Genomic DNA, 14,330 nt, shown 5'->3' on the forward strand with positions numbered 1-14,330 from the left:
TTTTCACAGTAGTGTACTTTCACAAATCTGAAACTATTATAAACATATTGTAGGACAGAGTAATTACATATATTGTGAGTAATGGAAGCTAAATGTCTCACTGTCAGAGAAGGAAATTATAAATATGAAAGGGAGGAGGCTAAAATAAACCTTGCAGTTTTGGAATGACTGGAAATATCTGTATAAACTTGTAGTTATTAATATAGATGGATACATAAATAGATGTGTGTATACATACATACACATATGCCGAATATATATTTCCTGGCTCTGGCCTCTGAGAAGACATATGAGCAATGATACTCCAGTAGAAACGAGTACAGCTGGCACCCAGATCTTGGTTTCTAAATACCATCTACCACTAAATGGAACCAAGCCTCCTTAGCGAAATGGCTCATTACAGAGCTTCACCAGAGAAAGCACAAGACGTGTCTAGAACGCCTTGCTGTGCCAGGAAGTAAAGAAGTGCTCAAAGAATAATGAGAACATATCAAAAAGTCACAGAAAGAGGCTCCCACTATCTGAATCTGCAATTATTTGAGCATCAAAATAAATAATACTAGTAATGGGTTATAACTTGCAGAATGAAATAAGAATCCATTGGTGCATGCTGATATAATGAATGAAAAACAAACTAGGGAAAAGGGAAAAAAGTTCTTTCTTGTAATAGACAGTGAACTATATAAATGTAGAAGGAGTAACAGAATTGGAAATACACCAATTTTTCTTGGTGACCACCAGAAAAAAATGTTTCCAGCAAACATCAACAAAGGGTGCTAACACTAGTAGGTCAAAGTTTGATAAGGAACAAGATAGTCTCCCTTTATCTCCTACAATATACTTATTAACCACAAAGGAAAAAACAGTAACTTTACAGTAAAGACCCACTTTAAGCAAGTGATCAAAGTCAGCAACACCACTGTGAAATATAAAACATCTTTTTTTGTGGTGTTTTGCCAAAAATGCATAACCTGAATCCAATTAAAAAAAAAAAAAACAGACAAAACCTAGACAGACCCAAAATGAGGGACATTCCACAAAATAAATGGCCTGTATTCTTCACAAATGTCAAGGTCCTGAAAGATAAGAATGACTTCAAAACTGTTCCAGATTAAGTGAGAGTAAAGAGACACAACAAGTAAATGCAATGCATCTTCCTGGATTAGATCTTGGACCAGCAAAAAAAAAAAATGTTTCTAAAAGGACATTAGTCAAACAAATGGAGAAATCTGAATAAGGGCTATAGACTGAGTAACAGTACTACATTAATATCAAGTTATATATTTTACTAAGTATTTTGTACTTATTTAAAAGAATGCACTTGTTTTTAGGAAATACACATAGGAATGTAGAGGTTAGGGATCTTCTGTCTGCAACTTTCAAACAGATCAGAAAAAAAAACAGTAATAATATGCATATGTAGGTATAGACATACCAACAGAATGGTAAATGTGATAAAATGTTAACACTGAGGGACCTGGTTCAAAGATAGATTGGAATTCTTTGTACTATTTGTGCAACTTTTCTGTAAGTCTGAAATTATTTCAAAATAAGCTTTAAAACACGTTTTGAGGGCTTCCCTGGTGGCGCAGTGGTTGAGAGTCCGCCTGCTGATGCAGGGAACACGGGTTCGTGTCCCGGTCCGGGAGGATCCCACATGCCACAGAGCGGCTGGGCCCGTGAGCCATGGCCGCTGAGCCTGCGCGTCCGGAGCCTGTGCTCCGCAACGGGAGAAGCCTCAACAGTGAAAGGCCCGCGTACCGCAAAAAAAAAAAAAAAAAGTGGGAGGCCCACGTACCGCAAAAAAAAAAAGAAAAAGAAAACACGCTGTGAGATGAAGGGGTCGAGATTCTTATTAAACCTCTTCCAGGGTCAGGTACACACCTCGCCTTGCGTGAGGAAGTTGGCCATCAGTGCCCCCTTCACAGCATTCTTCATATCACAATCTGAGAAGATGATCAGTGGAGACTTGCCTCCAAGTTCCAAGGTAACAGGTTTAATTCCTTTAGCTGACATCTCCATGATCTTACAGAACAAGAACAAAAGCATTCAGAAGTCTAACACCAATGAGATTACATGCTACGTTAACAAGATCCTGACCCTCCAAAGTCATCTTGAACTATGCATGACCTGCAGCCTTGTTCTTAGTATACTTTGTACTCTGTCTACTTGAAATATTCTTTTCCAGAACACTGAAGAGAATCCTCAGAATTGCACTTGATAGTCTGAATAGGGAGTTCATTTAAAAAATACTATCAATTCCCCTGACTGTCATGGGCAGAAACGCTTTTGTATTACTGTTACTATGTTCAAGGCGGACACAGTTCAGAGCACAAACTAAGGTCAAAACAATGAATCTGAAATAAACTGAGAAAATACCCTTTCTTCCGAGGTGGCTGCTATAGATGAGGTAAGTCACCAAACAATACAAGTGACAGCTCAGGGTCTGCCCTCTCAGACACAGGCAGGAGAAGATGACTCCCATCCCCAATGAGCCTAACACAAGTGGGCTGTTCTAATTATCCTTCATACTTTTAAAGCACACTTCAGACCTCTGCCCAATAATACCTACAGACTCCCTGCCAATACAAGCTGGGTAAAATCAGAGGATAAGCCTCCAACATATATTCTGGGGAGGCTTGACACAGCCGGATCTACATGCCATTTATGTTCTCCTATACTGGTCTTGTCTTTACCTTTGAGCCAGTGGGCACACTTCCAGTGAAGGAGACTTTGGCCACATCGCGATGCTGACACAGAAACTGGCCTGTGGCAGCCCCTCCTTGCACCACGTTGAAGAGCCCAGGAGGCACGCCGGCCTCAGTATAGATTTCAGCCAGCAGCAGTGTGGACACAGGTGTGAAGGGAGAAGGCTTAAAGACCATGGCGTTACCTGCATTACCGAGACACAAACACAGGAAGACTTTTAAGACAGGATCCTTTGAAGACAGGACAAGAAGACACATCAAGAACAACTCCAATTGTTTCCTTTTTTAAAATTTTAATTAATTAATTAATTTATTTATTTTTGGCTGTGTTGGGTCTTCGCTGCTGCATGCAGGCTTTTTCTAGTTGCAGTGAGCGGCGGCTACTCTTTGTTGCAGTGTGCAGGCTTCTCATTGCGGTGGCTTTTGTTGCGGAGCACGGGCTCTAGGCGCACAGGTTCAGTACCTGTGGCACACGGTCTTAGTTGCTCTGTGGCCTGTGGGATCTTCCAGGACCAGAGCTCAAACCTGTGTCCCCCCTGCATTGGCAGTTGGATTCTTAATCACTGCACCACCAGGGAAGCCCCTCCAATTGTTTCCTGTTCCCCATCAAATGCTAGGTCAAAAATGTTATTAATAAGTAAATATATCTTGCTCTTCCCACTTTGGTTTCTCTCATTAAACAGACCCCAAGCCACACACTTGCAGTGTCTCAGCCAATAATACCTTACACTTGCATATCTAGGCCTTTTTGCATATATTAATCTCAACATTTGCAACAGTAGTAAGAAGTAGGTATGATCAGACCCATTTTATAAGAGTTGAAACTGAAGACCAGAAAGGTTAATTAATTTGATGCAAGTACCCAAAGCTAGTAACTTATTCTATTTCTCCTCTATCACAGAGAAATGTGCAAAAAGAACGTGAAGCAGCAAAAAGAAAAAAGCTGCATTTCAATAGAGTGTCCTAATAGTAAAGCTTTTTTAACCTGACAGTTTTTCTAAGGTACAATGTCTTCTTTTCCGACAGATTCTTCTCTTTAAATAGCATGAGAAAACTTTTTGTTAATCAGCCAAAGCTTCTCTGATGGAAGCCTTGTTTATCACTTCTCTTAAGACACAAATGAAGGAGGAAGTTTATCTTCTGCTTCCTAAATGAAGTCAAAACTCCTAAGTGCTACCCCCTACACAGAAATTCATGCCCAGAATTCTTGTCCATAAAGGAAGAGAACTTACAAGTAGCACAAATCGAATTCATTTGACAGTTTAAAAAAGGAAGACCTCCAAGACCAAAATTAACTTTCTTCCTTCCCATAAACAAAAATAAATTAAATAAAAATGGGAATAATGTAGACACGGTCTGTGTGTATAACCTCAAAGCTCCCTAAGGGGTAGGGCAGGGGTGAAACCGTGTCCTGGGAGAAAGGGTGGCTCACATGTAGAGGAATAATTCATTCTTACCACAAGCCAGAGCTGGAGCCGACTTCCAGCAGGCGATCTGAAAGGGGTAGTTCCACGCTCCTATTCCGACACACACCCCTAGTGGTTCCCTTCTGGTGTAACCAAAGGATCCGCCAGGGAGCTGGATGTGTTCGCCTAAGGGGAAAAAGAGGGTAGAGAAGAGTGCAGTACCGCTTGTCCCAAGACTCCACCAGCACCTGGACTCACTCTGGACTTGTCAGACCAGCCCCCTCCCAGGCCCCAGCCACTGGGCTCACAACACCTCTGTTCTTTTGTTCATTCTAGTCATTCTTACACTGCTTCCGCATGTTCTCTTCACGTAAATAGTCCTTTCTATCCTTCAAAACCATGTTCGTTCAACTCAATATAACCCTCTAAAAATTAACCAAGCATCCACTACATAACTTAGATGAAATGAAACAGAAATGGGGAAAGACTCAGCAGCTGAAGAGTCTGAGGACCCTGAAACCTCAGACTTCCGGCTCCCCACAGCCCTCATGGGCCCTGCTAAACCAGCTGACACGTAAACTGTAAACTGTTTCTTTGTACACTTCCTAGACAAAGAAAATTTTCTGCTAAGTAGGTAAAACTAATAAATATGATGTACTTACTGACTCTTGCAAGAACTGGTTTTTCCACAACCTGTTCTACAGCTCAGGTATGAGGCTAGGTGCTTTACATACACATCTCATTTAATCCTTATAATAACCAAGAAGATGGAGATTACCATCTCCAGTTTAAATAAAGAAAGATAAAGTAGTTCTCAGTGTCACCGAAGTAGAGAGTGATAAGCCCAGGATTTTAACCCAGGCCTGTCTTAATTCCAAAATCTGTACCCTGACCCCCCAGGCTCTGCTCTCCTGCCTCCTTGTCAGCTGGTCACAGAAGGCCAGGTGAGGGCTTACCGGCCATGGATCCCGCTAAGCCTGCATAGTACTCCAGGCACTGCCAGGAAGTGTCAATGTCCCAGCGGGCCTCAAAGATGGACTTGCCGTTGTTGATGGTCTCCACAGTGGCGATTTCATCCTTCCGATCCTTTGGGTGAAACAGAAGACCAGATTTAAGACAAATTACCATACACCTCAACACATTCAACAGTCAAACCAGAATACATTGCCCAACTTTTAAAAATAGAAACAGCTTTCACTTTCAATGAAAACAGAAGGAATGTCAATGGGACATTTGGAAGAGAAATAAAACTTATTGCTAAACAGTACCCTGTTCTCCCCATCAAATAACTGTCACAGATACAAGACCAACACCTCATTTCAAGATCAATTAGAAAAGGAATGTTTTGAGAAATAAATATTATATATGTACATCTGTATAAATATGTATAGATACATGTGCATGTGTTTGCATGTATAGAGTAAGAGCAAACAGTCCTTACTTAGGAAAACTGTACAAAACAGCCAAACACACAATCGGCATTTAAAAGGTTATATACCCACAGCTTTAATTCACCCAAAGAAATGCAGCATGTTAAAATCATAAGATAATCACAAGACAATTATTTTCTAATGCTTAGTACTCATCAATTCTCTTTTCTAATACTGTTTCCAGATGTAGTTTATACAACTTAGAGGTAAGAGAGTCCAGGGATGAAGGAAAAAGTTTGGGAAATTAGACCTAAAAAGAAAAGCTAAATAATGCCCCTAAAGGAGATCAAAAAATTGAATATGTAAGAAATAGATATTTGCTATTATGGATCCAATTTAAAATAAACATTGTGGTCAAAATCTAAACATACAAAATCTAAGCATTTAATTAATTAAATGCTTAATTAATTAAGCATTTCTAATGCTTAATTAAGCATCTAATTAACACAAACTCTATCAAGATTGAGTACAAATCTCAGAAAAGATGGAAGGAGGAATGTGAAAATCAGTATGAAATACATAAAAGGACAGTTTGATAATGATATTTGGACATGTTCTGTTTCTACAAAGACCAGAGGTATAAAGTGCTTTGATTCATTCATTCCATATTTGTCGAATTCCAGACATGGCAGAGTAGAAGGACTTGAGCTCACCTCCTCTCATGAAAACACCAAAATCACAACTAACTACTGAATAACCATTGACAAAAAAGACTGGAACCTACCAAAAAAGATATCCTACATCCAAAGACAAAGAAGAAGCCACAATAAGATGGTAGAAGGGGGGCATTCGCAATCTAATCAAATCCCACGCCCGCCAGGTGGGAGACCCACAAACTGGAAAATAATTATATGGCAGAGGTTCTCCCAGAGGAGTGAGAGTTCTGAGCCCCATGTCAGGCTCCTCAGCCTGGAGGTCTGGCATCGGGAGGAGGAGCCCCAAAGCACTTGGCTTTGAATACCAGCAGGGCTTGATTGCAGGAACTCCACAGGACTGGGAGAAATAGAAACTCCACTCTTGGAGGGCAGACGCAAGGTCTCATGCGCACCAGGACCCAGGGAAAAAGCCGAGACTTCATAGGAGCCTGGGCCAGACCTACCTGCTGGTCTTGGAGGGTCTCCTGGGGAGGCGGAGGGTGGCTGTGGCTCACTGTGGGGACAAGGACACTACTGGAAGACGTACTGGGGAGTGCTCATTGGCATGAACTCTCCTGTAGGCCGCCATTTCGACACCAAGACCTGGCCCCACCCAAGAGCCTATAGGCTCCAGTGCTGGGATGCCTCAGGCCAAACAACCAACAGGGTGGGCACACAGCCCCACGCAGCAGCAGACAGGCTACCTAAAGTCTTCCTGAGCCCACAACAACCTCGAAACACACCCCTTGACATGGCCCTGCCCACCAGAGGGACAAAGCCCAGATCCACCCACCAGTGGGCAGGCACCAGTCCCTCCCACCAGGAAGCCTGCACAAGCCTCTAGACCAGCCTCCTACACGAGGGGACAACACCAGAAGCAAGAGTAACTACAACCCTGAAGCCTGCAGAACAGAGACCACAAACACAGAAAGTTAGACAAAATGAGATGGCAGAGAAATATGTTCCAGATGAAGGAACAGGATAAAACCCCAGAACAACAACTAAGTGAAGTGGAGATAGTAACAAATGCGGAATGACTGCCTAAGAAAAAAAGGATAGATCCAGTCTCTGCCTTCAAGGAGCTCACTTCAAGGAGTCTCACTTAGTGGGACTTCCCTGGTGGTCCAGTGGTTAAGATTTTGCCTTCCAATGCAGGGGGTGCAGGTTTGATCCCTGGTCAGGGAGCTAAGATCCCACATGCCTCACAGCCAAAAAACCAAGAAAAAACAAAATAAAAAACAAAAAGCATAAAAAAGGAAGTTAGTAACTTCTAAATAAATTCTGCAATTACTGAATAGACATGTTCCTTCAGAAAGGATAATTTGTTTACATTCAACACAGTCTAAAATAAACTGTCTTTTAAACCAGCAATTTACCTTCTCTTTCTCTGATTCTATACTCACCAAAACAACTTTTTAACAATTAACTTGTTTCCCAGTTACTGAATACTGGAAAGAGGGTACCTAGAAGGACAACAAGCATCAGTACTGATGTAACAGTTCTTTAACTAGGTGTAAGTTATTCCCCTTCTTGGATCTGTTGAGTATGATCAACATGAAACACATTTTCAAAAGGCACGATCAACCGTAAGTGACTTAAACTACATTTCTAGAATGCAACAGGGCAACTAATCCCTAAAAAGGAAGTAGGTACTGGTTCACTAATCAGCATGAATACACTGATGAATCAAACACATGAAGAAATATAAAACTGGCAAAAGTGAAATGCTGTTGTCTTCCACATTAATACAAGAGTGGACAGACAGGAAGTAATCTGTGACTATCGCTGAAAAGCCTTGGAATATTTACTAAGAAAGGAAGTTTTATTATTATTATTATTTTTTTTTGGTAAACAATGGACAGGCAATTAGCTTTGAGGACTGTTTCAAGGTTTGAACTCAAAGAGAAAATTCAAGTTATTGGCTGGCCTTCTGAGATTTTTCTTGTCTTATTCCAGCATTCTCTACCCTCACAAAAAAGGTTATTTCTAAAAAGCCATTATGAGGGACTTCCCTGGTGGTTCAGTGGTTAAGAATCTGCCTGCCAATGCAGGGGACATGGGTTTGAGCCCTGGTCCAGGAAGATCCCACATGCCGCCGAGCAACTAAGCCCATGAGTGACAACTACCGAGCCCACGTGCCATAGCTACTGAAGCCCGCGCACCTAGAGTCCATGCTCTGCAACAAGAGAAGCCACCTCAATGAGAAGCCCATGCACCGCAACAAAGAGTAGCCCCCGCTCGCCACAACTAGAGAAAGCCCGCGCACACCAATGCAGACTCAACGCAGCCAAAAATTTAAAAAATAAAATAAAAAGCCATTATGAGATCTTTTAACATACCTTCAAGGATCATCAAAAAAAGTCCCTGACGAAAACTATCAAAGAGTCCAAGTGGATCTCTACTGACACTTAATATTGCTTTCAGGGAAACGGTATTCGCTTACCCTCCCAGAATAAGGAGAGCAGAGGGAGAAGGGGAAAACAATATAAGTTTCCTGCCCCTACTAGTACAAGAGCCATCACAAAACAAAACTGTCCACCATGACAATGTACTGCTGTTAAGTATTTCTTGGGAAACATGTACTTCCTATCTACCCCTGTCATCCTCTCCACCACCCTGCTTCACATGTGACCTGACCAGGGGTCCTCTGGGATGAAAGAGAAGAAGCAAAGGGCAGGAGACTCACCTCTCTCCTTCACTTCAAACCCCCCAGCAAGCTCAGTGTTTAGCTTTTATAAGAGAACCACCTGAGCAAAGACATGCCCACTAAACCTTGACAAGCGTGAGCCCCTGCTTGCTTTAAGAGGCAGAGCTGAGCAAAGCAGTCACTGAAGGCAAGTGCATAATCTATATACACAATCTTTTTATATGTAAATGTGTTATCACAGTTTTAAAACACATTTTCTCTCTCCTTTTAAAGCCAAACGATAGCTACTTTCATAAGAACACTCCAACTAAGAAATGATTGGGGCCTACCATTAAGATCTTTATAATCTGATAAAAAGCATCAAAAGATTCAAAGTGAAAAGGAAACATAAGACCAATAAATATACCAAAAACCATTCACTTCACTAGGAGTCAATGGGCTCCCAGCTAAGGTGGAATTACAGGGACCAGATTTAGCCTCCACCTTAAGCAACTAAAAAGACCAGGTAAAATACATGAAACAACAATTTTCAGACACTGGACAGACAGCTCAGGACAGTGATCCCTGAGAGAGGGAAACAAATGAGGTGAGCCCTACACGTATTCTTGCCTACTGCCTGGAAAGAGTTCATCACAGAGCAGGGAGGAGGAACTTAGGTGGGGCCCAACAGATACTCTGAGTTGAGGAAACAGGTTGGGAGTTCAGGGAGTATGTGATGGCTACAGTCTGCAGGCTGAGTATGGGACAGAAGAGAGCTGCACAGGAGAACCCCAGAGATCCCCCTTAAGTCTTCATCTGAGAACTGGTCAGTTGTGAGGACACTACCCAAGGCCAGGAAAAAAACTAACCAAAAAGGTGAAAAAAATCCCCCAAACTCACACAGAGCCAGGAATAGTTCATGGTCCCACCAGCCACAGTGAGAAAAACCTCACTAATACACAGAGCATCAAGCTAGGTATTCAAAAGGGTATTCACTAGTGGGGCAAAATTAGCTTCTCTGGTCATACCTAACAAAGCACAGAAGCAAGCCTTGCAAGGATCATATTGATTCCAAGTAACTTCACTGTGTCCCAGAACAAAGTTCATTAATATTTTTTAAAGTACAAGAATATTCGACATCCAACAACATACAATTCACAATGTCTATTGGTAATAAATTACCAGACATGCAAAATGTAGGAATGTTATATAACGCCTAACCAGGAGGAAAAAAAACAATCAATAGAAACAGAACCAGAATTGAGAGATGACAGAATTAGTAGACAGGGATATTAAATGTTATTATAACTATATTCCATGTGCTCAAGAAGGCAGAGGAAAACATGAGTATGTTAGGGAGCAATGTGGAGCAACGACAAAAAAGACTCATGTTGAACTTCTAGAGATGAAAAATACACTGGATGGGATTAATAGCAGATTAGACACTATAGAAGAAAAGATAGATGAACTTTAGGCATAACAATGGAAATTACCCAAAATAAAACACACAGAGGAAAAAAACTGTGGAAAAAATGAACAGAGCATCAGTGAACTGTAGAATAGTTTGAAGCAGCCCAACATATATGTAATTGGAGGCTCTGAAGAAGAGGAGATATAAAAGGGGGCAGAAAAAAAATATCTGAAGAAATAATAGCCAATATTTCTTCAAATTTAACTAAACTGTAAGTGTACAGGTTCAAGATCAATAAACTCCAAACAAAAGAAATATAAAGAAAACTGCATCAAAAGCCATAATGATGCACCCCAGTGTTCATTGCAGCACTATTTACAATAGCCAGGTCATGGAAGCAACCTAAATGCCCATCGACAGATGAATGGATAAAGAAGATGTAGTACATATATACAGTGGAATATTACTCAGCCATAAAAAGGAATGAAATTGGGTCACTGTAGAGATGTGGATGGATGTAGACTGTCATACTGAATGAAGTCAGAAAGAGAAAAATAAATATCATATATTAACACATATATGTGGAATCTAGAAAATTGGTACAGATGAACCAGTCTGCAAGGCAGAAATAGAGACACAGATGTAGAGAACAAACATACGGACACCAAGCGGGCAAGCGGGGGGTGGTGGAATGAACTGGGAGACTGGGATTAACATATATACACTAATATGTATAAAATAGATAACTAATAAGAACCTGCTGCATAAAAAAATAAAATTAAATTTTAAAAAAAGGAAGATATAATGAAATTGCTTAAAACTAGTGATAAGAAGAAAAATCTTAAAAGGAGCCAAAGGGGGAAAAAACATTAAAAACAGAGGAACAAAAATAAGAATGAAAGCAGACTTCTCTTCTGAAACAACACAAGCCAGACTACAGCGGTGCAACATCCTTAAAGTACTGAAAGAAAAAACTGTCAACCTAGAATTATCTACCTAGAACTCTTTTAAAAAGGAAAGCAAAATAAAGACTTTCAGACATACAAAACCTGAAAGAACATCTCCAGCAAACCTGCACTATAAAAAATGCTAAAGAAATTTCTTTAAGCAGAAAAAAAAATATGGTAACAGATGGAAATTTGGGCCTACCCAAAGGAATGAAAAGCGCTAGAAATGCTAAAAATGTAGGAAAATATCAAATATTTTTATCTTATAAAAGATAATTGTGCATAGTTTAAAAATGGAAGGGGCAAAGAACTGCAGATCACGATTAACTAGAAAAATCACTACGAGAAACAACTGAGAGCTATAACTGTAGGCTGTGGTCAGAAGGTGGGATTTGTTTAGTTACGGAATAGTTTTGGGTAAAGGCAGATCCAGGGTATGATCATCAGACAAGAGCTTTAGAGAAATATAGTAATACATTTTTGACTGTAATATGTAAAAACATTACATAAGATATTAAAGAAAATGGAATGGGGAGTTTAAAGGAAAAGAAAATTAATATCAGATAGTCCATTTCAGAGCAAAAAAAAATTAGATATTATTCAGGATTTAAAAAGTAATTTTATAATGATAAAGGAGCCAGTTCTTAAGAAGATATTACAGCCCAAATGCTTATGCACAAGGAAAACGTGAGAGACAAATCAGAATAATAAATTATCAGCTTTGAGTTAACACTTTTAATCTATCAAATAAAAAATAAATTTTAATAGCAGAAAATACCTTGTTGGGAGAAAATTCTCCAGGAATATTTTGACACTACTGCATGGTCCAGGCTTTCTGAGCAAAGGACACTGGCAAGCTGACTGAAAAACAAAGGCCTTAGAAGGCAGAGACGGGGTCTCCCAAAAGATAGAGGTCACTGGAGCAATGTGGAGATATAAAGCTCTCTACTTCCTGTTCCTGGAGACATCTGCTTCTATTCCAGGGTAGTAAACCTAATGACACCTTCCCCCCTTATGAGATCTGCTTAATGAGTAACCTCTCTCCAGAGAAGAGAATGGGCAGATGTGCAGCCCCCATATAAGCTGAGTCTCATAATTTTAGGGTTCCTCTCCTGTGGTGCAACCACTGCATGCAACAGGGTTAACACCTGCCTCTCACTGCATCACCCCATGGGGACTGGGACTCAGAAAACTAGTGCTAAAGTATTGCTCTGGGTACAGCATCTGGGTGCTGTAACAAACCCTTTCCCTAATCCAGAAAGCTTCATGTCTCTTGTCAGAATACACATATAACCTTGCAAGTAGGGTAACTCTTAGACCCTCAGTTTCTGACAATAACACACTGATGAGGAAAAAAGAAAATCATCACAGTCCTACACTGAGAGATAGCCTTGACTTATATTTTGGTGTATATCCTCTGAATTTTCTAATTTTCTGTAATGACAATCTAGTACTTTTGCTCTTTAAGACTGTAAAAAGCTAAACTTTATTTCTTAAGAGGGGAACACTGATGAATCTATGAAATCTTCCAGGCAGCTAAGGTAGAAAATAAACCTGAAAACGAAAAGTGAACTTAAGAGTCATCAGAGGAAAAAGTAAAAAGGAAACAAGTATACATAGTAAAATGAAAAGGAGACAAGCTACAAAGGATACATTATCACTCCAACAAAGAAGGAAAAGAAGGGCTTCCCTGGTGGCGCAGTGGTTGAGAGTCCGCCTGCCGATGCAGGGGACACGGGTTCGTGCCCCGGTCCGGGAAGATCCCACATGCCACAGAGCAGCTGGGCCTGTGAGCCATGGCCGCTGAGCCTGCGCGTCCGGAGCCTGTGGTCCGCAACGGGAGAGGCCACAGCAGTGATAGGCCCGCGTACCGCAAAAAAAAAAAAGACGGAAAAGAAAACCTGCCGAGGGAGATGTCACAAGGAGCCAAGAGCCAGAATGAAATCACTGATGGAAAGCTTGTTGTACATACCAAGGTGAGCATATGGAAATGTCTTCCTAATTCATCAAAAAGGTATCACCTAATAGCGCATCAAGGTCTAACTGCAAATCATCATAAAGAACTCACAGAACAGTGCAAGAGGACTTTTCTGGAAGACATTAAATTAAAACATACCCTTATTATCCTGGCAGCCTCCAAAAGGATTCGGCAACGTTCCATGCCAGATTTTTGACTCCATATTTTAAAGGCAGCCTTTGCATCTTGAACAGCTAAATTTACTTCCTTTTCTCCTGAACACGTGAAAGTAGCTATCACTCGCCCTATAAATACAGGGAAAGTCAGTGTTATCTCAATTGGTTGCCACACATTTTAAATAAAGTATTGTGTATCCAATTTTCCTTTTATTGATCCTCTTCTTGTTTTAAAGTATGGTTTGATTTAGTGACTACCCTTATACCAGCAGCTGACCTTTTTAAGAATCTAATAAAAATTGCAGACTTCTGTCCAGAAAAATCTACTGAACTGTATCACAGAATTATAGAGAGAACATGTCCCTTGCCTAGCACACCATGAACTTCAGGGTAAGAACCCCTGCCCTCCTCTATTTTACATTTGGGTTTACTAACATTAACCTCCAATCAATTATTTCACAATGCTCCTTAACAATGTTTGAGAATCCCAGAGGTCTTACAAAATCAAAGTACTCCGTCTCCTGTGTTATGAACTCTGACTTTAAATCACTGCTTTATGTTCTATACAAGTCATATAATACTGATACTTGATGAATATGGTTAATAAACAGAATATCAAGAAAAGATATTCCTAAAAGCAAGAAAAATTTTTTCTCAAATATGGGGAAAAGACAAACAAACAGTCCCTCATTTTCTTATCTCAGTCTTATTCCCTATCCTGGGCAAAATATGAAATGATCAGTTTTTCTAGACCCAAATCCCAAGGGTTGTGACTGACTCTACTAAAAAGTATTCTCTAAGATGTCAAGTCAGCAGTTTCTTTTCCCCTCCCACAAGAACACCTGGGACTCCTGCTTTTTCCAGAGATTTCACAAACCTGCTATTTGTTACAAATTTAAGTAGCCAACTGGTAAAGGCAGTGCTTAAGGATCACACACACTGTAGGCAATTAAAATAAAGAGCAATTTTTCTTTCTTTTGTATCATTATGGCGGTGGGGGTCAAGAGGCTGTTTCCTCCTACCTAAAGAAGAGC

General features: G+C 40.4%; 1 protein-coding gene across 3 annotated transcripts in view; it reads right to left on the minus strand.

Annotated features, from left to right (window-relative positions):
• ALDH9A1 (aldehyde dehydrogenase 9 family member A1) overlaps window positions 1-14,330 on the minus strand; it is a 28,536-nt gene that overhangs the window by 13,068 nt on the left and 1,138 nt on the right. For all 3 annotated transcript variants that reach the window (XM_067728501.1, XM_067728500.1, XM_067728502.1), the window contains exons 2-6: window positions 13,280-13,425; window positions 5,071-5,200; window positions 4,166-4,300; window positions 2,697-2,893; window positions 1,885-2,025 (exon numbers count right to left, since the gene is read on the minus strand). In XM_067728501.1, coding sequence (XP_067584602.1) covers window positions 1,885-2,025; window positions 2,697-2,893; window positions 4,166-4,300; window positions 5,071-5,200; window positions 13,280-13,425 — 749 coding nt within the window. The remainder of the gene's footprint in view (window positions 1-1,884; window positions 2,026-2,696; window positions 2,894-4,165; window positions 4,301-5,070; window positions 5,201-13,279; window positions 13,426-14,330) is intronic.

This window comes from Pseudorca crassidens, chromosome 2 (genome assembly GCF_039906515.1).
Source record: "Pseudorca crassidens isolate mPseCra1 chromosome 2, mPseCra1.hap1, whole genome shotgun sequence".
In the NCBI taxonomy this organism is placed as follows: Eukaryota; Metazoa; Chordata; class Mammalia; order Artiodactyla; family Delphinidae; genus Pseudorca; species Pseudorca crassidens.